Genomic DNA, 22,874 nt, shown 5'->3' with positions numbered 1-22,874 from the left:
TTTTCAGTACGGTCTGCACCTGAAAGGTGGTGACAGTTCTCAGTAAAAGGAATGGGAAATCCAATGAAAATTTTGTATTTTGAGGGAGCTGCAAAGTCTGGATTGTGTTTGAAGATCAATATAACTTTGAGAAAATTGTTGTTTTTATGAACGGAAGGAAGATGAGCAAGAATAAAAGTACTGATACACCACTTTTTATCCCAAGTTTATCTTCTGAGTAGGATACGAAGATGGGAAACGAGGCACGTTATAATGCTGTATCCACAGAAAGGATCTTTGCTATTGGAGGCCTAATTTTTTCCTTCTACAGGAAATATGGCTCATTTTGTAGTTTAACTAAATCTGTAGCGTTACAAATTTTGCTTTGACAGATATTTCATGGTTTATAACTCAGTTTACTTATAACAAAATAATTTGTCCCTCCTAATGTTCCCTAGGGGAAAAGCTATTAGTTTTAGCTATTTAATTGCTTGCAGTTTGAAAGCTCTGTCCTAATGGGATGATTCTTTCTGAAGCATTCTTTAGAAGGTGAAGTAGGGGAAGTGAGTTACAGTTCAGGAGGATGTTTATTGATGTGTTTTTTTCTTTATTTTTTAAGCAAAAACATGGAGGAAGATTTATGATTTATTATTCTTTTTTTTAATACTCCTTTCATGATGAAGTTAATTGTCTGCTTTGAGTTCACATGAAGACCATGTGTTCTTTAGGATCATTTGAGGCCAAATGCTAACTCATCTCTAAAATAAAAAAAATCCAGCAGAATTAATTGAATTTCTTCTTGAGGAGACTGCTTTGTGTTATACTGCTTTCTTGGTTTAGGTCAAATGAGTTATCCTCCAGATAATATTGATGGCTTTTCCTTCTGGGCAAATGGTGTTTTGGGTAATAATGCTTGAGTTAAGGGACTTTGCACTCGGTTTTTAGGGGGTTGCTCTTTTCAAAGAACAGTAGCAGGGAATTTTGTCGACTCTATGCTCATCTGCCAAGCAATTCTTATGTGACCATGGGCATTCTTTGGCTTGCAGAAAGAACTCAACACTTTGTTTTGGCATCTAAAAGTTGGACTTCACAACAACCACCTTTTCAGGGGTGGAAGCGACTGGCTTTAAGGTTCTGGTACAGGTGCAATCAGGTGCTGGGTTTTAATTATGTTTTTTTCAAACTGTTCTAAATTGTCTCTGTTAGAACTCCTTTCTACTTCTCCATTTAGGAAGGAGATACAGCAAACTCATACTGCTTTTGATTTCGTTCACAAAGTTTATTGCAGTGCCCTACCTTTTGTTTGTAGAGTAGGTAGTGGTGGTAGTGTTTTTTGTGATGCTGGTCTCTGTTGGGTGCCATGTTCTGGAGCAGGAGCACCACACTGATCTGCTGGCAAGAGTCCCTTTGGACAGTTGAGTTGGAATACTCAGTAAATCTCTGGCCCACCAATGCTATATATCTATGCGTGTGTGTGTATATATATATATATTTTATATCCTGAGTCCAATTGTAGATTAGACTTGCTTGAAGGCTGACAACTGTCTTTGCCCCCTTGAAGCTCACAGGTGTTAACAGAAAGAGGAATATGGGCTGTTATGGGCAAGCGATAGTTGTCTGAATGAAGATCTATTTTGATGTAAGACTTTTTTCAGAATTCTAATGGATTGACAGTTCGGATTAGAGAAAAGTCTGAGCATATGCCTTAGGGATCTGTCTTCCTCTATGCAGTTACAGTGCTAAGCAGGCTGTTGTCAAGTATTTGACAAGTTTAGACCAGTTCTCCTCCTCAGTATTGTGGGAGTTTGACCTGGTGTCTTCCAGTGCGATCTAATGCACTTTTGTACTGACTGACTGATTGGCTGCAAGATAAGCTTTGATGTCACGGTTTTTCCAGGCATACTTCATTTTCTTGCCATAGTACTTTTGTTAGAGTTATTCCCTATTCCACTTCTGGTTTGGGTTATTTTTTCCCCATTTCCTCTTGGATTAGGATATCTTTCTGGTTATGTGCTAGGCTTTTTTAAGTACCAGAAAAATGCCTTTGTATGCCTTACAAAAGGGATCTGTATTCATGTCTGAAAAGACTTCTGGAATGTTGGCATACCCAAACACCTCTGCTGTTCCTGCTGATGGCCACATGAAAGCCAGAGCTGCTTCTGAAGCTTAGGCCATATTACCTTGCCACACAAGTCTGAGGCGTCCCTATTCTATCAGAGCTGTTGGCAGTGTTTCCCATGTGTATGTGTGCATATGTGCACTCTTTCTGTATTTTTGTGAGCTGTTCTTTTATATCCCTGCAAAAGATACATGTGCATCGCAGAATCAGAGAACCAGTCCTATTTAAAGGAAGCACTGGAAAATAACAATCTAAATCAGCTCTTCTATTTCAGGTCTTCTGGCTTAGTCATTGTTCCCATGTGAACGGTGCACTTATGTATGTCCTTTTCATTGCTGCTGTTAATAAAGTTTTTCCTATTTAGAACATCAAGTATTTACCAGCGTTTAGCAACTTGTGAGACAGCTTTAGTTTTTTTCTGATCAGCAGGTTTCAATTCTAGGACTAATAACAGCTCTAATATCTTGAAAAAAAAATTTGGCTGGTAATTTCTTTTCCTCTTTTTTCCCCCAACTTCTGTACTGTCGTGTGCTAGCAATGTGACCAGCTACAAATTCAGTACTGCTGCGTCCAATGGTCTGTCTTCAGGAGTGAGTAGCGGAGGCGGCAGAATGAGAAGGGAAAGAGGAATACACTATTTATCAGGAGCTGTACAAGAACAGGTAAGTGACTCTTAAATTAATTGCTGTCACTGAGCTTACTGAAGTAACTAGCTAAGTGTGTCAGTTTTATTGCATCATAGTAAATTATAACAATACCGCTTTATTTTTGCATTGTTTTTGTTTTCTTGTGGGTTTCAGAGCAGGCTCCAATTGATTTCCTGTGTTTGAATACCTGAACTTTGCTTATGTAATTTTGAAATTTTTAATTCTCTTACCTTCTCTTCAGATTCTTCAAACTATAACATTTCTCGTTAGCAATTGAATGAATGAGTCCTAAGAAGAGAAGTTTTGGTGAAGGTTTGTATAGTTTTTCTACAGGAATGATACTTGAAACGAGTGCCAAGTATAAAAAGAAAAAAAAAGCTTAATTTTTGGTTTCATATTTAAGTCATACAGAAAGATACAGGCCAAGAGTGTGAAAAAGAGTAGTAGAAGAGAGCATTCTGCATGTCTGCTAACGATGACTCAGTTTTTGATACTCACCAAACTCATTGTGAGAGAGTTTTTTTCTCATTTTAATAGGAAAAATCTATTCCATAAAACTATGACCATGAATATTCAGATTATTTTTTCTTTTATTGGATGTTATATAAGCTGCCTGTAAGTTAATTTAAGTATTTACGTTAACATTAAGTATTTAATTAATATTAAGTTAATATTAAGTATTTAAGTTAATTTAAGTTTCAAATCATTAAATGGGACTTCTGGATGATGCAATATAAAGAAATCGTAAACACTGTTGTTTATTCCTGTAACGCAAATAAAATAATGGTCCAAATATCAAAAGTTCCATAAACTTTTCAAATCAAAACTGTGAAACAGATGTAAGCTACAGGATGCACTGAATATCAGTAGTACCAACTTACATCCCTGCCTAGTCATTTCTAAGTAGATCATGATAGTACTGTACAAATTTCGGTCAGATTTTCTATGCCATTTAAAACATAACTCATCCAATCTTAGTAATCAAATAAAGTAAGTGGCAGGGATGAAAATTGAAGTTGTTAAGAGGCTCTCTTCTGATTTTTATATTTGCATCCTGATACATGGTATAGACTGTATTTACCAGAACACAATCTTCAGTGCTGCTAGTCTGACTTTCTTTGGTGCTTTTTGTGTTTAGTTTGGTTGTTGAACCTACCTGCTTCTTTAAACATTACCTTTTTCCACGTTCACTGCTGTAATGACTTTAGAAACTTTGGCAGCTATCCTGCCTAATTTTGCAAGAGGAACACTTTCTCACTTGTCTTGAGAGTGTACTCTTAATTGAAGCCATGCGAGGGTAGTTAGAAAGGATGATGCTTCTCTAGAGCTTTGATGACTAAAGTATAGAAAAGAAAGAAAAAAAATGTGATCTGTGCGTCTCTGTTCTGCACAGGTTTTGAGTTAACTTTCAGTGTTCTTGCTGTACAGTTGTTGAATAGAGTATAATGTGGAAGCAGGCCTGCCATAAATTAAAATGACGTGGTAGACAGAGGTGGGGAGATCGGGATTTCTTCTGGAAACTTGCTTTCTCTTAATTTGTATGGATTTTTGTTCTATTTAATTTTGTTAATAAATTGGGTGCGATGGGGTGAGAAAGTAGTATGTCTTGTATAAGAAAAATTAAAATTTGCAACTTTAGGAAGTGGAGGAACCAGTGCTACCGAAAATACCCCTACCCATCAGTGCTGCATCGCTGCCTCAGTTCAATTCTAGTTTCATTGGTAGTAGCGCTGTCTCAGCGTCACCGAGCGCTGTTTCAACAGCAGCAATGAGCACGGCAACTCCAGCAGCTGCGACGGGCATGGCAAATCCATCAGAGGTGGAGGGCATGACAGATCCATCAGAGGTGGAGGGCATGACAGATCCATCGGAGGTGGAGGACTTGACAGATCTATCAGAGGAGGAGGTGGAGGACATGATATATACAACAGCGACGTCGGGCATAACATGTTCAACAGTGCCCTCAGGCTTGACATATCCAATAATGGCGGCGGGCATGCCATACCTGCTGATGAGAAAGGACATATCAAGGTCAACAGCGGCAACGACAAGCGTGGGAAATTCAACGGAGGCGGCAGGCATGGCAGATGCAGCAGCGACGGCAGCGGGCAAGGTAAATCTTTATGCTATAAATAATGTTTACAATGAGTATACTGCTTTATTGTGAGTTGACTTTTTCTGTGGTGCTCATGAAACTAACAAATATTAGTTTCTACGCAGCTGAATGAATTGGGGTTGTATGCCAGTTTGGGGAAAAAGGCATAAATGTTTTGATTCTGCTTCTCTCAGTCTTAGAGCCTGCCAACTCCCATTTAACGTGATTGTATAACTGCTTCAAATGCTGTGGAAGTCTGCGGGGGAAGGGGGGTGTGGACTTTATGCCACGTTATTTATAGTGGTTTTGGCAGGGGTAGAGTTAATTTTCTTCGTAGTAGATGATGCTAGATGATGCTGTGTTGCAGATTTGTGAGCAAAACAGTGTTGGTAAGGCACTGGTGTTTTAGCTGTTGCTGAGCAGTGCTTACACAGTGACAAGTCCTTTTCTGTGTCTCACGCTGCCCTGCCAGCGAGGAGGTCGGGGATGCACAAGAGGCTGGGAGGGCACTCAGCCAGGACAGCGGAGCCCAGAGGACCGAAGGGATATTCCACACCATTTAGCATCGTGCTCAGCAATAAATGCTGGGGGAAAGAAGGGGAAGGAGTGGGGAGTATGTACAGGGTTATGGCATTTGTCTTTCCAGGTAGCCATTACATGCGATGAGTCATTAATGCTACCTCAAATTTAACAACTTTACTTCTTTATTTCCAGTTCTTTTCCCTGTTCCACTTGGAGGGAGTGAGCGAGTGGCTGTGTGGTGCTTAGTTGCCTGCAATGGTTAAACCACAACTTTATTTAAGTTATTTAATTAGAGGTAACGTGGTCATATAAGCCTCACATAGAATGAGCCTAGGGTGCAATAATTGGCATATTATTGCAATAAAATAAACATTAATCTGTTCCAGAGTACTTGAAATATTTTTTGTACGGTTTGAAGTAGACAGCTGCTTTAACATGTTGAGGTGTTTGCTGAAGTTCTTGGAGTATCATTGGGCTGAGTTTGCCGTTCTTCAGCTTCCTGGCTTGCTTTTCCGTGCATTTAGACCTAAGTAGCATCTCCAGCTTTTCCTCTCAGTTTCTGGAATTTGGTTTTGAAGATATTGTCCTATACCCACTTGGAAACTTCCCTGTGTTTTATTATTACTTTTATCTGCAAAATAACTCAAACATCAGGTTTTTCGACGTCACTGCGGGACTTCTGTTGGGTAGTGAATTCAAGTAGTTGTTGCTCTTAAATATAAACCTTTAATTCTTTTGAAAATACAGATACAACCAACAAGTACTGTTAGCAGTCCTGAGTTCGCGTTTTCATCTCCAGTTGTGAAATCTACTGAGGCAGAAGTGCTACCTACGTCTTCTGTAAGTAAAATAATAAAGGAGCTTGACTTTTTTTCTTAGGCATTTAGTAGGCTGTTGCAGAACACTAAAGCAGAATCTGCCTTGATGGAGAAAAGTATGTAGGCTTCTGGCTTATAATTTGTCATTCAGCATGCGTGCTACAAATGTGAAGAGCAGCTTTCAGATTTGGTTTTGTGTGTGCATTCGATTGAAGTTCCTGTGGCTTGAGAATCTGAAAAACCTCTCTTGTTCATAGCAGATTGGGTTTACATTTAGTGTTCCCGTTGTAAAATCGGCAGAACTTTCTGGACCCAGTGGTACTCCAGTGACGCCCTTTCTTACCCTAGGTAACTGAAACTTTAGCACTTCAGATCTGAAGTGCTGATTTTCCTTTTTTTCTTTATTAAATCTTCAATCTGTCCTGTCTGCGCATGCTAGCAATTCCAGGCAGTGTTGGACTTCTGCAGTATTTTTCCAGTGACAGATCTGCTTTTATAATTTTTGTTTTGTTTTGTTGCTTTTTGTTTTGCTTGTAATCATAAAGCATTGCAAAGTAAGTAGAATTTGTGAAGATTCTTATGTGAGAAGCATGAAGCTGGAAATTCTTGTTTCTAACAAAAGTGAGTATAATCTGCTCTAACTAGGTCACATTGTGAAAGCTGGTTTTGTTTTCTTTTGTTTCAAAAGACACCACCACCTCAACCAACATCAACACACAGAAAGAGGAGGTCAAAGATTTTGCTGGTGGTCCCTTCACCACTGCCCACGTCTTAAAGGAAGGAAGCGTCTTAGACGTTCTAAAAAAATCCTGGTGAGATAATGAACTCCTTTTAAAAAGATGCTGCAAAAAATACGCTAGCATTTTTTATTAAAAAAAAACCAACACACGACTTATGGTTAATAGAGTATCTGCTATAAATATGAATGTAGGAGAGCATTACATTAAGCGCTGCGTTTGTTAGGGTGCATCTGCCCCCTTCTATTCTAAGTGGTGTTTGTTGCTGGAAGTAAAACTGCAAGATGAAAAGCAGATGGGTTGCATCTCCTTTACGTGTTAGGATGTAATTGTAAATGAGGTACTAAGAGAATTAGCCAGATAATCGGTGTTTCATTTTAAGTAAATACAATTTGTGGAATTGAAAAGGAAATGTTTGTAAAGCTCAACACTCCTGTCCCACCTTCAGCCCAGGTGAAGAAAGAATAGGAAAGAGCTTCAGTTCCAAATACATGGCGAAAGCTGCGAATCTTTGGGCCTTAGCTTACAATGGCTCCTGTGGATTAAAATTTAAACTGCAAACAGAAGTGGAGTGTTTTACGTTAAAAACCCTTTTCTGAATTTTGTTTTTAAGCAATTGCAATTGTTTTCAACAGTTTCATAAAGTGTGTCTGTGGAAAAGATATCTTTTAAGAAAAAGGGCTTTATTGAGTTTGATCTTTTCCCAAAAGTCTTCTTCTAACTTACATACTTGTTAAGAAGGCAGCACATTTCTCTACTGGAAAGAGCTAAGTGAGAGAAAATACATTGTGCATTTTGTTTAAGGGAAGACCTCTGAGTGAAGTGACATTCACTTTCTTTATCGGTTTAAAAGAAGCAGAATCTAAATCCACATTGTTCAAAGACTTCATTTTTGACTAAAAAAAAACCAACAAACCACAAAACAACTATGTTCAAGGTAGATTTACAAGCAACTTGAGCTGCTGTTTAAGATGCATTTCCTTTAGTCTTTCTGTATTAGTAGCTTGTCTTTTCTGTTAAAATTGCCACCTTTTAAATAAGGAGTTGTCCTGTGTCCGATGCATTTTGAAAAAGATTATAGAAAATTAGACAGTTGTTCAATTGTCTTGAGTTTTTATTATTTAATTAATATTCAGCATCTGTGGGAAAATACCGTACGGATTGCTGCTCCGAGTACAAACTTCTGTACAGTTACTGGAGTAGATTTGAGTCATCTGCTACGGAAGGAGGAGCTTTAGAAATTTGATTCGATTGGGCATCGCGTCTTAATCAAATTGTATTATTTCCATTCCACGTTGGACTGTCAGATTTCAGTCAGCTACTGTCTGTTTGTACTTGTATCGACCAGTGAAAATGTTGATTTAAAGCTTGCTTGGAAACAAAGAGTTAAATGAAGCTTTAACGAAATGTTCTGTTGTGACCCAGTGCAGCAGATGAAATTTCATCCGTTTAGATAAGATTTCTGGGGACTTCCTGTTGCGCTCGGTCTGAATGTCTAGTTGTAACCATTGGCACCTGAGTTGAAATTTTTGCCCTCTAGTAAAGTCACTTAGTTACATGTAGTGAGGTGCTGCGCTAACAGGAAGACTTTTTTTTCTTGCTTCCTAGACTTTGGATTGTTGAAAACACGCTCTTCTACGTCTGCACAACCTACAACAAGCACAGTGGTTTATACTAGGCCTGCAATAACAACTTTTTCTGCAGGTAAAGAGACTTCTAAACAAGCATCGTACTGGCAATCTGATACATGTGACCCTTTTCTGCAAAACAAAGACATAAAGGACAAATGTGTAACTTGTCAAGCTACTAAAGCCTCAACAGTTGAGAGTATGAAACAGACAGTAAGTTCAAGTCAATGCGACACCTCAAAGCCAGCAGCGCCCCCAGCAGGGATGCTGGGCTTTGGAGACAAATTCAAAACAGTACCTGGAACGTGGGATTGTGATACATGTCTTGTCCAAAACAAACCGGAAGCTACAAAATGTATAGCATGTGAGACACCAAAACCTGGAACGGGAGTAATGCCTGCTCTGACATGACCAGTGGTCACAGACAGCTCGGTGACAGTGACATCCTCCTCGAGCAGCACTGACACAACAGCCACTCTGGGCTTTGGAGACAAATTTAAGAAGGCGAAAGGCTCTTGGGACTGTGGAATATGCCTTGTACCAAATAAGACGGAAGATAACAAATGTGTAGCCTGTCAGTCTGAGAAACCAGGTATGGTCCTTTTTTTCCTGTTGTTTCCATCCTAGCCTCTGTGAATCTTGTACAGAATAAAAGTACGTTGCATATATGGAATATTTTAAGCAACACGATTCCCAGGTACGGTTGATGGGTTAGCGGCTGTCTGCAGGATTGGTTTACAGGCACTTCAGAGGTCTCAGCCCAGGTTCCAGCCTGTCGCATAAATTGAACTGATTGTGAAATGTATTAGTACGGAGCTGGATCAATGCAGATACCCCCGGCTTTGCAGCTGGTGAGGGAAGATGGCTGAAGTGGGTGACTTAATTTAAAAACAACATAGTGATTTTTCACTGGCGAAAATGAGAACTCCATAGAAAGAGTTAAAAATGACTGCGTTTTTCTCTTTCAAAAAATAAGTAAAAAAAATTACAGAATGTGTCCAAAATGCCTCTACTCACCGTTTGTATGTAATTGAGGGGAGATGTGAAGCCAGATTTCAAGACAGTGTAGTCTTAACTAGTCTTAAGCTAAAGCAGAGAGATGCCTATGAAGGTCAGTGGTAGGCTTCAAGAAAGCGAGTGACCCGCTGGATAACTTCTTCAGGGCAGTACTGGGTTGTTTCCCATTGTGTGTGACCGTAATTGATTTTGAGCGTGGTTGTATTGTTTTTAAAATACGATTCTAATTCTAACTTTGACTCTAAATGTCATTTAACATGCCATTACATCGAAAAACACCTGTGCAAATATATCCTGGAAGAAACAAATTAAGGTGGACTAGACCGGGCTTTTGTAATCATCCTGTGCGGTAAGACTGAAATTTCATGAGGTAAGATAATGGATTTCAGACAGAGTTGATTCTCTTGGACTTCCAACCTCTGAGCGGTCAGTCGGCATCTTTGTCTGAGGCTCTTGCCATTGCAAGGAGGAATTTTGGAAATGAGGGGTTTACTGTGACCATGGTGCAGTGAATTGCACGGTTACGTTGCACTTGTCAAGAGGAAGAGCGATGCAAGTAATACTAGGATAAAAGTTTTCTGCGTGTGCTGTGGAAGGGAAGAGCCATTCTTGTCTTTCCGGTTTTGAATTTGAAGCGTTATCTTCTGCTTCTCTCTTAAAAGGCACCTTTTTTTTAAAAGGCACCTGTCAGGCCTCTTTATGGAGGTTACACTGTGGTCAACAGCAGCAGAAGCTTGTGTGCTGAACAGAGTTGTGTGTTGTTTGGAAGCTTTGAGTTCCACTCTGGTTTTTTTGTTTGTTTCTTTGTTTCTTTGTGGGTTTTTGGTGGCTTTTATTTTCTTCAGGGGCGGGGGGGGGAGTTGCGGAGTAGTTTTGAACATTTCTGTGGGATTTGACAAATCAAATTTAAAAGTTAATGCTCATTTTATAGTTCATGTTCAAACAGGATGGTTAACTGTCTTGTTTGTCTCACAGAGGGTCCAACACCTGTGACCAGTAGCAGTGCATCTGCATTTTCTGCTCCTTCTGGAGAATTTCTGGATTTAGACAAATTCAAGAAGCCTGAAGGAAGCTGGGATTGGGAGACCTGCTTGGTTCAAAACAAAGCAGAGGCCATGAAGTGTGTAGCCTGTGAAAGTGCAAAGCCAAGCACCAAAGCAGAGCTCAAAGGTAATCCTTAATGATTAAAACGAGGATGCATATTCTGTGATTTATTTTTTGGTTTGCTCTGATTTTTTTTATTTTCTTACCTGTTAAGCACAATTATTTTTTCCTTTGAGGTGTGGCAAAATTATTCGTTTTTCCTGTAGGAATATTGCCTAGATAACATCTGTTTCCACACTTTTCCCCAAGAATAAGTTTATCCTTTTTAGAGAAAAGCTTTCATTAATGACGTGCTTGTTCTTTACATGCCCTACACGTTGTTCATTTGGAGTTCAGACTAAAAACATGATCTTTCAAAGAAGTTCGTATACTTTTTAAAGCCAGGTGGTGGGCAGAAAACACAATTGTGAAAAGTTTTATGTAGAGAGGAAGCATGGGGTTTTCTTGTTTGTTTTACTGTTTGGTGGGTTGTTTGTTAAACAGTTTTGACTGGAAAGATCAGGACTAGAATGTAGTTCAAACCTTCATGTACTGCAGATACACCGTGGGTTACGGACTTGACATTCACTTATTTCTGCAGGTTTTGGTACTGCGACTGCGTCCACAAAATGCTGCCTTGCCATCATTTACATTCGGTGTTCACTCAGAGTGTTCAGGTGCAGAGTCTGCAGCTGCCTCACAGTTTATTTTGGGAAGGACAGAAGAGAAGCAGGATTCTGTCACTACTGCTGCTCCGTTAGTGTTTGGAAAGAAAGCTGACACTGAAGAGTCAAAGACACAGCCTATCTTTTCAGTTGGGAAGTCCGAGCGTACAAAAGAAGAGAGCACAGCAAAACCTATGTTCAACTTCAGTTTCGTTAAACCATCAGAGAAGGAACCTGAGCAAGCAAAGCCAGCTTTTTCATTTGGGGTCCAAACCAGTACTTCAGGTAAACAGAATATCTTTTGTCTTCACTTGTGCGCTTATGTCCATCAAGTAAGACCTCTGAAACCATACTAGAAAAAATCTGCGGGATTTGATATGTTCATGTACTAGAGCTTTAGAAAAAGTTTAATTCCTATATGCAGCATGTCTTCTGTCCTGGTTATTGATACGTACGCAATTAGTAGCAATCCCTTTTTTGATCTCAATACTAGGTTTAGACAAAAAATTGCGACACCTTAAGGAACCTGTCCTGCATCTCATACAAGCACAGAAGTTGCAGTGTCTCAATGCTAGCAGTACAGTTGGTGGTAAAATCTTTAGTAGGGTGAAATAGAGGCCTCACACTTTTCAGAGAAAAAAAGAGATGAGAGAGAGTATCTTATTCCCACGTACTTGCAACTATGCTGCAGAGTGTACTGCTGTTACTCTAGTGCTACAAAGGTCCAAAAATCACTGAACAGTTATTAGCCAGTTTTGTATTCCTTTAATTTGTTGAAAGACTGCAGTAGAGGATTGAAGTTTTTATTGAGGATCACTGTGTGGAAAAATTCTGATTGTTAAATGTCATTTGTATGACTTAAGAACCACGTTTTGGAGTACAGAATTCAGTATTAATTCCAGAAGGGGTAAGGGAAAGGACATTAGCTAGTAATCCCGAACAAAAGCAGTGTATAGAGCTATACTGATTTTAATCGCAGTATTCTTACAGTTGGTCTGTTACTGAACAGATATGTTTTGGGGAGATATGGTGGCCAGGGAGGCGTGTGTGTTTGTGTGCTTCCTCTTCTAGTTAAGGTTCTGGGGTTTGGTTTAGTCAGGAAAATTCGATGAGGCACCTTGTGTAAAAGGAAATGTTAACCAGCATTTTTCAACACGGTGTAGTCCCTTAAAAGTGTCATAGATGAAAAGAGGCTATAAACGCTGGGGGAAAAAGTTAGTGGGAAACTGAGAGCAGGATCACATTCAGTAGTGAGAGAGCAGCAGCCTAGGGAAAGCTGATGAATGACTGTAACAGATAGTTCTATTTTAAGTGTAAAACAACACTCAGTACTTTATAATGGTGGTCTTACCAGAGGGTTCTTCTCCATGGCTCCTAAAAGCACGTCTTGAAGGCATTCGAGTGCAGTGAACTTAAGCTGTAAGAGTTGGGCTGGTAAGCTTGGCCTGATTTGAAGCTGTAGGCACGGGGCTATAATTTCTGAACAGGCTACAAAAGAAACTGTACCACTGTGCTTTTCAGTGCTCCGTTTAGCAAAGCCATCAAATTGTTGCAGGCAATTGATGTTGTTCTTCTAAGAGCACCTGAAAGATATTTTTGTTTGAAGAGTTCAGAGGTACCGGTTAATACTGGTTCAGATAATTACAGCCAGCTCTTGGTGTTTGTGACCAATAAAGTTTGTGGCTCCAAAAGGAGTGGGTTAGTGCTAACTGATTAACTGCTGTATATGCAGAAATATGGAATCTGATTACTTACGCAGAGAGCACTTAAAATGTATTGTTTTGCTGGCTCTCAGTGAGTTGCATCTTAATGCTACCAAGGAATAAGCTTTTTGCTTCTGGCCCAAGTTTTTTAATTTGGTGAAAGCCTTTTCTGTGCACGTGCACATGCCAGAGAGGTTGCTTAAGTAATAGAAGCTATAGTAGCTGCTATCTTCTGTTTTTTGTAGAAGACAGAAATTGAATTCGTTAGCTTTGTAACTGTTATGCATACCAGAATTGGTTTTCTCCCTTTTGAAAATAGTAGAGGGTATGCCTATGACAGATTTGGTGAGCAAGGTGATCAGATGAGGGCACTGCAAGACTGCCAGAACGCACCAGGTCTGGGGGGAAAAGGAATCCGGCTGAGCATAGGAATTTCTAAAAGGTAACCAAGGAGTTGTGCATTGATACAGTTATTCTAAATAATCAGATTCTTGTAGCTCTGCCTTTGGAAAGTCTGTGGCCCTTGCTGTAGTGGCTGCACACAGGATGCAGTCTACAAAACCAGAAATGCAGAAGTCCTATGTTTTGACTCCCTGGATTCATCAACCTGCTTCAGGATGGCTGGGGGAATCCAACTGTTAAGTCTAGCCAGACAGCGCAACTTGGGCTTAGCTGCCATTGTAACCAGCCTTGTTTCTCAACAGTAGCAAAGCTGAATGCATTGGTAAATATTTTCAGGTTTGGGCCTGCATAAGGTAGAAGGGACAACAAGTGGTTTTATGTGCTAGGGAGTTCTTGTTCTTAGAGCTTTCCCTCTAGTTTGAGAGAAGCACATAACTAGTTTTACAGTGGGTTGACAGGAAAGAAGTGGGGGGGAAAAATGGGAACGCAGGGAGAAAGCCAAAGGCGTTATTACTAGAACAGGTTTAGAATGCTATTCTTTGCTTTTCATGAGCTTAGGGCAATGGGGAGTTTAAAGCTTAGCACTTCCTGAGAGGGTTTCTTACTCTACCGGCTCAGTTCTATCACTTATTTAAGGCAATTCAGGTCTCTGAACGGTTAAAGAATTGATACCAAATTTGATGAACTTTGATCCAGGATACTGACAAAACAGGACTTCATATAAACAATTTCAGTATGTTCATGAGGTTAGCTTGTGTGTTCTGTTAAATAGTAAAAAATGACACTTCTGTTTCTGTTTACCTAGCATAATTCTGCAAATGTTGCCTCCTTCTGCTTTAGAATGGAAATGCTCTTCTCCAAGAGAGCACTGTCCAAACTTCTTTGCCAAAATTTTTTGATTAAATTAATATTGTTTTATTTTGAAAACAAGAATAAGCCACAAACATGTTTTCTTGCTTCGGCTATCCAGAAGAACGTCAACAGTATTTTCAGATTTTCCTTCCCTACACAACTGTATGTAGGAAGAGTGCAGTTGGAAGCAGAAGACCTAAGATGATGTATCTTCTGTTTGTTTACTACAGTAACAAGACAATGGATTACCTCTTTATTAGAACTTGTGTAGCTTTGCAGTATTGAAACAAATGTAGGTATTAAAATACACATCAGTAATACGTTTCTGAATGGCTGAGTACCGTGCTCTCTTAGCATTGAAATACCCAGCCATTGGATTAGTTTGTCCCTCATGTTTGCTGAGTTTGGAAGCTATTTCAGAATGCCTTCAGCTTGTATTCTTCCCCAAAAGCATAGAACTCACTTCTCTGCATCCCCAATTCAAGTCAGAGAAACTGGGCACTGCAAACACAGGAGGTCTGCCTGTACAGAATCAGTGAAGACAAGTCTAAACAGCGGATTTTTTTGAATATGCAGCTGGGTTATCTGAATGTTCTTTATGCAGTGTACCTCAGTTTTAGTACAGATAGCACTTGTCTTGGTTCTTGTCATTAGTCTGAAGCTGCCCCTGAGAAAATCTTGAAAGGGAAAGTAGTGAAAGCTAATCAGCTGGCCCTTTCTTCTTAAGAACCAGTGTATTTTGTAATTCTCCCACTAATAATAAGGCGTCACGCTGGAGAATCGCGATTGTGTTGTTAAGCAAGACTGACTTCACCTGAGCGGTATAGTTGGCAGCTGTTGAATGTTTAATGGACTTTAAACAAACAAAAAAACTGAGCAGGTGGAGGTAGACATGGCAAACTGACAGGCAGCGTCAGATGCTTCTTTGAAATGGATAATCTGACTCCATTCACTTCTTTCTGGAAATAAGATCTAGTAATTAACCAAACAAAAGATAGAAGGGTTAAGACTGCATCTTTAAAGCAGCTGTGCTTGATAAATGTCTCTGGTCTTAAATCAATCTTTAGCAAAGCACAGAGACTTAGCAGCAGCTTGCTTATGCCAACGCTAAAAATACTTGATGTGTACAGGTAACCATGTCAAGGCTCTGGAGTTAATCCATGAGAACAATTCCTTCTGGTATTGGCAAAGGTGAGGATGCTTGCTTCTATAGAAATGAGGTTTTGAGCTGTGACTTAAGCTGTCACTTAGGTGACTGTTTAGGAAAGCTTCCTTTTAAGTTTTGAAGTATGTAAGCTGACAAATTGTTTAAGTTCAGAACTGGGTTTACAGTTTCTGTTCTCTGACTGTATGCAACTTCTCATGTTTCAGACTGAAAGCAGAATTGCAGCGGTACCAGTCATACAACTATAATGCTTATTGCCAAGATTACCAGAACTACCACTCGCAGAGGAGTTACGATGCTTACGCTGACTACAACTACAGCTCCTATGCTCCCTATGACAGCATGCAAGCTGTTGGAGACTGCTCTTTAGGAGATTCTTTAATGGCTCCAGCTGTTTTTGAGGTAAAGATAGTGCACGCTTGCTGTAAAGAAAATATTTCACAGATAATACGTTGTACAGATTTGTGTGAATCAGCAAAAAGAATCCGAAGTTGAAAACATGCTTTCTGCTTAGTGTGAAGTTAAAAGAGCAGATTCCATTCAGAGGTGTTTGTATTTAAGTGCTTAAATAGTAAATCCATAGAATTAGTGATTTATACACCATTATTTGTTCACGCATACCAAAGAATGGTTTTGACAGCATAATTGCGTACGCTTCTTCTGTTCCTGTTCTTCTGATTTGCTTTGCTTAAAGCAAATTAAACAGTTGTTGTAAGTGGTCTTATCGTGGTCAATGTATTAGTTGTGACCTCCGGAGGTCCCTTCCAACCTGTACTGTAATATTGGCTTTCTTCTAAAAATAAGTAGATAAAATGCCATCTATCCTTGTAGTTGTAGGAAGAAGGAATGGGTTGAGACTGCAGCACTTTGAATCTGTGATGCTTTCTGAAATGAGTTATGATTAAACTTAGCCTTTTCTGTCTTTCAGGAATCTTCAGTTATGACTGCAATCGGTGATGACCTAATTACTGACGGTAATAAGGGTTCTGTCATTGTCACTTGAGTTTAGCCATACTTGTGCCTTTTAACAATACAAGCCAACCTCTACTGGATGAAGAACATCTTGAAAATTCAGCTGAGGTCAAACCTCTGTGGGGTTGATCTGCAATCAGCTGGGGTTTTAAAGCTGATACAGCATACACTGACCGCATCAAGTAAAACGGGACACTGTCAATGCTTCGCAGCAGGTTTCTTGTACCTGTGCCTTCATTCCCATTTGAAAATGGTCTAAGACAGAATTTTGTTCTTTGTATTGGTTCCGCTAAACAGATTTTATATTAGAAACTCAGTAATATGCAAAAGCTTTGTTCTCCACCCTGAGGTAAAAGCTTATGTTGCAGATTCCAAAAGGAGGATTCAGCTTGCACTTACAAATACAGTACAAAACATATTTGTGTCCTGGAAGGTTTGCAAAGTTCCTCACGTGGAGGCATTTTGTGTTAGTGTTTAGAAACTATCCTATGTAACGTGTATTGCCGTAGAAGTGAATTAAATGACTCTTGGGAGGGTTTCATGGCTGATTATCCGTAAACGTTATCTTTACTATCTTAAACATTGTCTTTGTCTTTATCTTGAAAGACAGTTCTAGTCCCAGCCTTCTAATATAAAAATTCCCAAAAGTTGGAGCTGTGAGGCTCAAAATTTTAGAGGACTAAATACCTCACTAAAATTAGTAGATCTAATAGCTTATTACACTTAGCTTAAAATACATTTTATTAGCCATTTCACGTGAAGTTTTTTTGTGCGCATGCCTCAGATTTGATACTTGGACTTACCAGGCTTTTATTTTCAGATCCACAGCTCTACTTGGATGTTGATGAAATGAACAGACAATTCACGGAGACAAGCGAAGAACTCTACGATTCACTCATGAATTGTCACTGGCAACCTCTGGATACGGTCACTTCTGAAATCCCCTCTGCTATTTAAGCGTCTTCTAGAGCATGACCGTTATGACCAAAGTGCTAAAACTACATTTCTTCTACATTATTCTAGCTCATAAGTTTTAAAGCACAATGATAGGTTGGGTTTTTTTTGCTATGCTTTTGACAGTTTCTGTAATCTTTTTGTTCATCACTCCCTTCTTGGAGCATCATGAAGTCATGTAAATATTCGAGAAATGTAAAGAGGTAAATGGGGTCTAAAGATAGACTTGCCTGTGTAAATAAAAAATTTGTTTCTGCAAACCTGCCAGCAAGGGATTTTACTTGTACCTGTGTGCAGCACGTTCTCTTCCGGCTTATGGAATTTAACAAGGTAGTAAGGGTATTTCATCTGTCTTTATTTTTATATGGGCATTAGGACACAAGCAAAATCTAGCTTCCCCTTGTTTTCCTGGTTCCTTAGGTAAGCGACAAGCCAAGCCTTTCATGTGCTTGCTTAGACTGGAAGTATGTATGGGAGACACTCACAGGCCTTGCTATGGAAACACCTGTGCCCACTTTTTCCTGCAGGCTGCTGGCTCTAACTGTACTACTGATACATGCTAGGTCAGCTAAAATTGGCTTATAAATAGGGTATGTTAAGCATATGGAAGTGTAGACTTCAACTGCCATAGCTACAAACATCCCGTGGAATGAGGATGATGTCTGCTGGCACTCTCTGCATCAGCATTCAGTTTTCCCTTGCCCTTCTTACTGTTAGACTTCTCAGCTGACGCTTTACAGCGAAGAAATTGCTACAACATAATCCGTGTTCTTAAACCTAAAAAAAAAAAATCTTGGAGAAAACAACTTGCTGGTTTTCCCTCCTTGCTGGCAAGGAGAAAAATAGTCCACCAGGAACAACAAAAAAATCCTAGTAACAGCTCCTTAAGTTATACCCTCTGCTACCCTCTCTGATTGCTCTGGTCTTCCTTCATTCGTGGTAATGAAGTTTTTAAAGCTCTGGTAGAAGGATGACAGCACTCAAGTCAAAGGAGATGAGAGCAATGAGGAAAGCTTTGCTTTAAGCTAGAGCAGTCTTGCGAGTTGCTGCCTTTATGCTGTTCTTATCTTGAAGGGTACAGAGTCTTTTCCAGTCATAGGGACTCCATAACCCTATGAGTATGGAGAAATAGTTGCTAATTAACAGTGTGTATAATAAGTAAGTGAGGCTGGAAACAAAAGAATATTCCTCCAAGAAAAAAAAGGAAGCAGAAATTACTGTACTTAATAGCTGGGGAAGCTGTTAAAGCTAGTTGACACAGTTCTGGTACTGCCGTGTGTGTTTTGGGGGCAACATAAACCATAATTGCTGTGATGGCAGGTAAGAATCCAATTCTTTTTTATGGCTTAGTGTAGTCAGTGAAAGCAGTGGTCCTAAGCTGCATGCTGTTCTTAAATGTAATGCAAATTCTCTTTTGTGACTCCTCAGTACTTCCAGGTTACTTGTAGCTGATCACCAGCAACTGCTTCTGTTAGCTATTAGCTGTTGGGTTTTTGCTAGGAATACTTTCAGTCCTGAATTGAAATGATGACATCCTGAAACAGAAGAGGCTCTTGGAGTATTGTAGGAAGCACATTCTTCCTGGTTCTAGTGCAGGTGTAGACGTAGGAGGAGACAGAAGGCAAAGAACCTCACATAGGTGGAGGGGGTGAGGTGGCATCACAGTTAGAGCTGTTGCAGTTAACTCTTCCCAAAGCATGAAAGCAACGTGGCTGGGAACAGGGATTTGTTGGGTTGCTTCTTTGTGTGAGCCAGGGAGTCTTTTGAGGGGCAGATTAATAAGAATATGACACAAGGTAGAGGTGGAATAGATGAAGCAAAGAATTTGGGTGGGAAAAGGGTTGCTTGTACGTGTCTATGGAATTGTTTCAGGGGACTGAGCTGGGGCAAATTCAAGATAATAGATGCAGCCTCCTTGAATTTGGATGGCAGTGCTGAAGCTTCAAAACCTTACAAGCTTTGATGCCACTGCAATTGTAGTGCATAGCTGTGGTACTTGAGCTCAGAAGTGCAAACTGCACAGGATTTTTTTATCTATTTTCTTCAACGTGAGCAGCAAAACATCTTCCAGGAATGTGCCTGGGTGCTACGCTGCTTTGACACGGCTTGCTTTGCATCACCAAACACAGCAGTTAGGTTGCATCGAGTACTTTGTGGAAACATTCATTGTGTTGTCACCCAGAAATGGGATGCTACAGATGTGTGTTGGCCCGGCAGTATCAGTGCTGTTTTTTGGCCTTTGAGAGGTTGGTCCATAACATGTGACCTGTGTAATGAGGGGCCCACATAGATTGGTGACTTCATTAAGTCTGATGCTGTGGTGGTGTGTGACCCAAGGCCCTGAACGTCAGAAAATCAGGCTGTGGCCACCTATTTTATGCAGACTTTGCCTATTAACAAGGTCTCTACACTGTACGTTAGAGACGTGCGCCTCCTTTTCCGGACTAGATAGCGAAAATACCAGTTTTGTAGTTCAGTGAATGAGATTGGTTGGGCTGTTTGTTCTCCAGAGCTGAAAAATGTTGGGAGTGTATTCTCTTGGAGTCCACAGAAATGAAAATGATGAGAGGAAGAGAACGTTGGTTGCAGCCCGCGTGCTGCTGTTATAAAGTAGTTCTCTGATGTCTTTTTCCCTCTGCTGAGACTTATCAGCCTATCGTCCTTTCCTGTTAGGAGCGCATACCTGGCTTGGGATGGTGTGCGCAGGGCAGATTCTTTACCGTAAGAGCGCAGTGAATGCCAGACTTCTTCCTGTACTGCCGTGTTAACCGTGAGTCACAAATTCAGGAAGCAGTGATTGCATCGGAATTGCTACAATGCTTTGCGGAGTCTTTTTACTGGGTAAACTTCACAGCTGCAGTTACAACTTCCAGCCTGTGTTAGCTGAACACATCGTACTGGTGCCCGCCATCAGTTTGACAAAGATGGGATTGCAGTAGGGACTTGCTTTTTTCCTTCTTTTTAATTAAACAAGTCTTTGAAGCAACTTTTCCAACACCGCCATACTTCACTTCTTCCAGTTATTTTCTGTTTTACTTAGCTGAAATGTTTTTTTTTCTTCCAAGCTTGAGGAAGTTTTCTACAAGAATGTCCCGTAATGATTTCATAAACTCTTTTCGTTGTACCTAGCTGCAACAGAGAGTGGGGGGAAGATTGATCAAATGGTGATGATCGCTGTCATTCTGCTGGACACGCAGATACTTGCCTTTCGTTTTGGCTCATTTTTAATACCAATTAACTTCAGTGCCTCGCGTTAATAGACACTGTTTGACTGCATCGGCAAATGTTTCTGAGTCGTGAGTGTCATTAAAGGCCTGTCACCCTATGGAAATCCTTCTAAATAAGAAAAATGGAATTCAAATAAATAAATAAAGCAGCGTTTGAACTTATGAGCAAACCTAGCGTAGCTGCCTTTGACGCTGATCTGGAGGAGAAAAATCACGTTATCACGCTACTATGGTTGCCTTAATAGGTTTGGTGTACATGAGGGAGGGAAGTATTATGTGATGTTTGCCTAGCTATTACATGGCCGATGCAGGAGGGGTTTTAGTCAGTTCCCTGAGCACGTATTGTTGCAGAAGTCGGTGATTTCACTGCCCAATGTCTGTTATTAAGGGCACGATTCATGTCCCGTTATCGTTTTTATTCTTTATTTATGTGTTTATTTTCTGGGGCGGCGATCTGTCACGATGCCCATCGTTCCCCTGCCGTGGGGTAGAATTTAGCGTGACGACTGCCTCCCGGACCAACGGGGCCACGAATCCGGCCTAAAACACTGCTTGTGCGTTGGTTGTCGGCGTGGGGGCTGTTGGTTGTCGGTGCGGGGGTATCGGTTGTCGGTGCGGGGCTTTTCTGACGAGCACTGTGGGCTCGGGGCGCCGTCCCACGCCCGGCGCGGTGCTGCGGCACACCAGCGGTCGGCGCCACGGCGCGGGGAGGCTCTGGAGGTGACTCCTAGCCCCGTGCTTACGGTGGCCGGGCCGGGGTTCATTATGGCGGCCGGGTCCTGAGGGCGGGAGCGGGAGGGCGGCGGGACCGGGACGGGACCGGGGCGGGGCGAGGAACGGGAGCGGCAGCGGGAGGGGGGGGCGCGCGTTCCCGTGAGGGGAGGGGGCGCGCGAGGGAGGGAGGGGGAGGGTGTGAGAAACACTCCGTAGCCAATAACTTGGGCTCAGGCGAGGAGCTCGGCGAAGCAGGAATTTATTCGCGATCGCAGTGGCGGGCGTCCCGTCCGTGCGAGGACTACCGCACACCAAATTTCCCTGGTGTATTGCCAAGCACTTCCCCGTGCAAGGGCTTACCATACACCACATTTCCCGAGACTCTTCCTTTCTCTCCCTTATCTCACGCTTCGTCCGTCTCCGGCCGCGCCCCTCGCGGAGCTGCGGAACCGCGGATCAGGACTCCACACTCGCTCCGTACAAAAGTACGTCTCAATCACACGGCACACAGAGTCTCACCCGACCCCCAAGGCAATACTTCCTATTTCTTACCTTGGTCTGTGCACAGAGTTACCGGATCAATTCTCAAAGCCGGAGTGCCTGCCTTCTTCCCTTCCCCACTCCTTCACGGATCCTGCCTCTTTCATCAGTCTCGGGCCCTCTGTCAGCTCTCCGCAGAACCGCCGCCGTCGATGCACAGGACCGCTGAAATCAGCGGGGCATGCCTTCCTGCTGCTGCGGCGGTGGGGCTCCCCAGTAGGCGACTGGCTCCCGGACGAGCCCCCAAATTGTGAGAAACACTCCGTAGCCAATAACTTGGGCTCAGGCGAGGAGCTCAGCGAAGCAGGAATTTATTCGCGATCGCAGTGGCGGGCGTCCCACGAGCAGGAGCGCCCCTGCTGGTTCCAAAACCCAGTTTATATACTTTTTGATGACGGGACCCTCCCCTGTTTCCCCACTGAGGGGGTGATCCAGGCTCACAATCTGTCTGATGCTTCCCAGACAATGCATGGCCTTCAGTTGCCGGCCTGTTAAATTTCGAATTTCTTTCGACTTTTTTACTGGTTGAAGCGGTAATGGTTCTTCACTTACCTGACTTGACTCAACACCGTGATTTTCCCCGAATTGTTCTACGGAGTCTGGTTGTCTGCATTTTACAAGGTCGCCTGCTAAGCGTTCTTATCGCTGCAAGCACACCTCGATACCCCATTCCTTACCTTTAAACAACGTAACTCTGCAAAAACAACATTTTTATTCCCACGAGGGGCAGGGCAGGCCCCGCGGCGCGTGGCGGCGGGGGGCGGGGGGGCCCCGTGACGGCACCGAACGCGGGGGGGGGGCGGTATGGCCTCGGGCGGCGCGACCGGTAGCGGCGCGACCGGCAGCGGCATGGCCGGCGGTGGCAGGGCCGGTGGCGGCGGGGCGCCGGGCGGCAGCCCAGGAGCCCGATCAGGAGGAGGAGGAGCAGGAGGAGGAGGAGGAGGAGGAGGAGGAGGAGGAGGAGCGGCCGGCGGCAAGGTGAAGAGGCGGCGCCACCGTTTGGGCGCCGCGAAGCCCCCCTGTGCCAGGAGCAAG

At 41.9% G+C, this 22,874-nt stretch overlaps 1 protein-coding gene and 1 long non-coding RNA gene across 3 annotated transcripts; both read left to right on the top strand.

The window, feature by feature from the left end:
- The first annotated feature begins 4,657 nt into the window (after nucleotides 1–4,657).
- On the top strand, nucleotides 4,658–8,775 carry LOC310891412 (nuclear pore complex protein Nup153-like). Its single transcript, XM_083853674.1, has 5 exons — nucleotides 4,658–4,858; nucleotides 6,110–6,202; nucleotides 6,438–6,528; nucleotides 6,869–6,992; nucleotides 8,526–8,775. Coding segments are annotated over exons 1-5 (507 nt in total). The 5' UTR covers nucleotides 4,658–4,660; the 3' UTR covers nucleotides 8,527–8,775.
- A 1,045-nt stretch (nucleotides 8,776–9,820) lies between these two features.
- Nucleotides 9,821–15,719, top strand: LOC310891410. 2 transcript variants are annotated; one of them, XR_014577563.1, is made up of 4 exons: nucleotides 9,821–9,911; nucleotides 10,538–10,732; nucleotides 14,498–14,559; nucleotides 15,639–15,719. It is a non-coding gene; the product is annotated as an uncharacterized lncRNA (long non-coding RNA). The 2 variants fall into 2 exon arrangements; XR_014577564.1 differs by having other exon boundaries at nucleotides 9,860–9,932.
- The last annotated feature ends 7,155 nt before the right edge of the window (nucleotides 15,720–22,874 follow it).

Source organism: Anser anser, assembly GCF_964211835.1.
Source record: "Anser anser genome assembly, contig: HAP1_SCAFFOLD_118, whole genome shotgun sequence".
In the NCBI taxonomy this organism is placed as follows: Eukaryota; Metazoa; Chordata; class Aves; order Anseriformes; family Anatidae; genus Anser; species Anser anser.
Note: the sequence above shows the minus strand (reverse complement) of the source record. Positions and strands in the feature narration are given on the sequence as shown.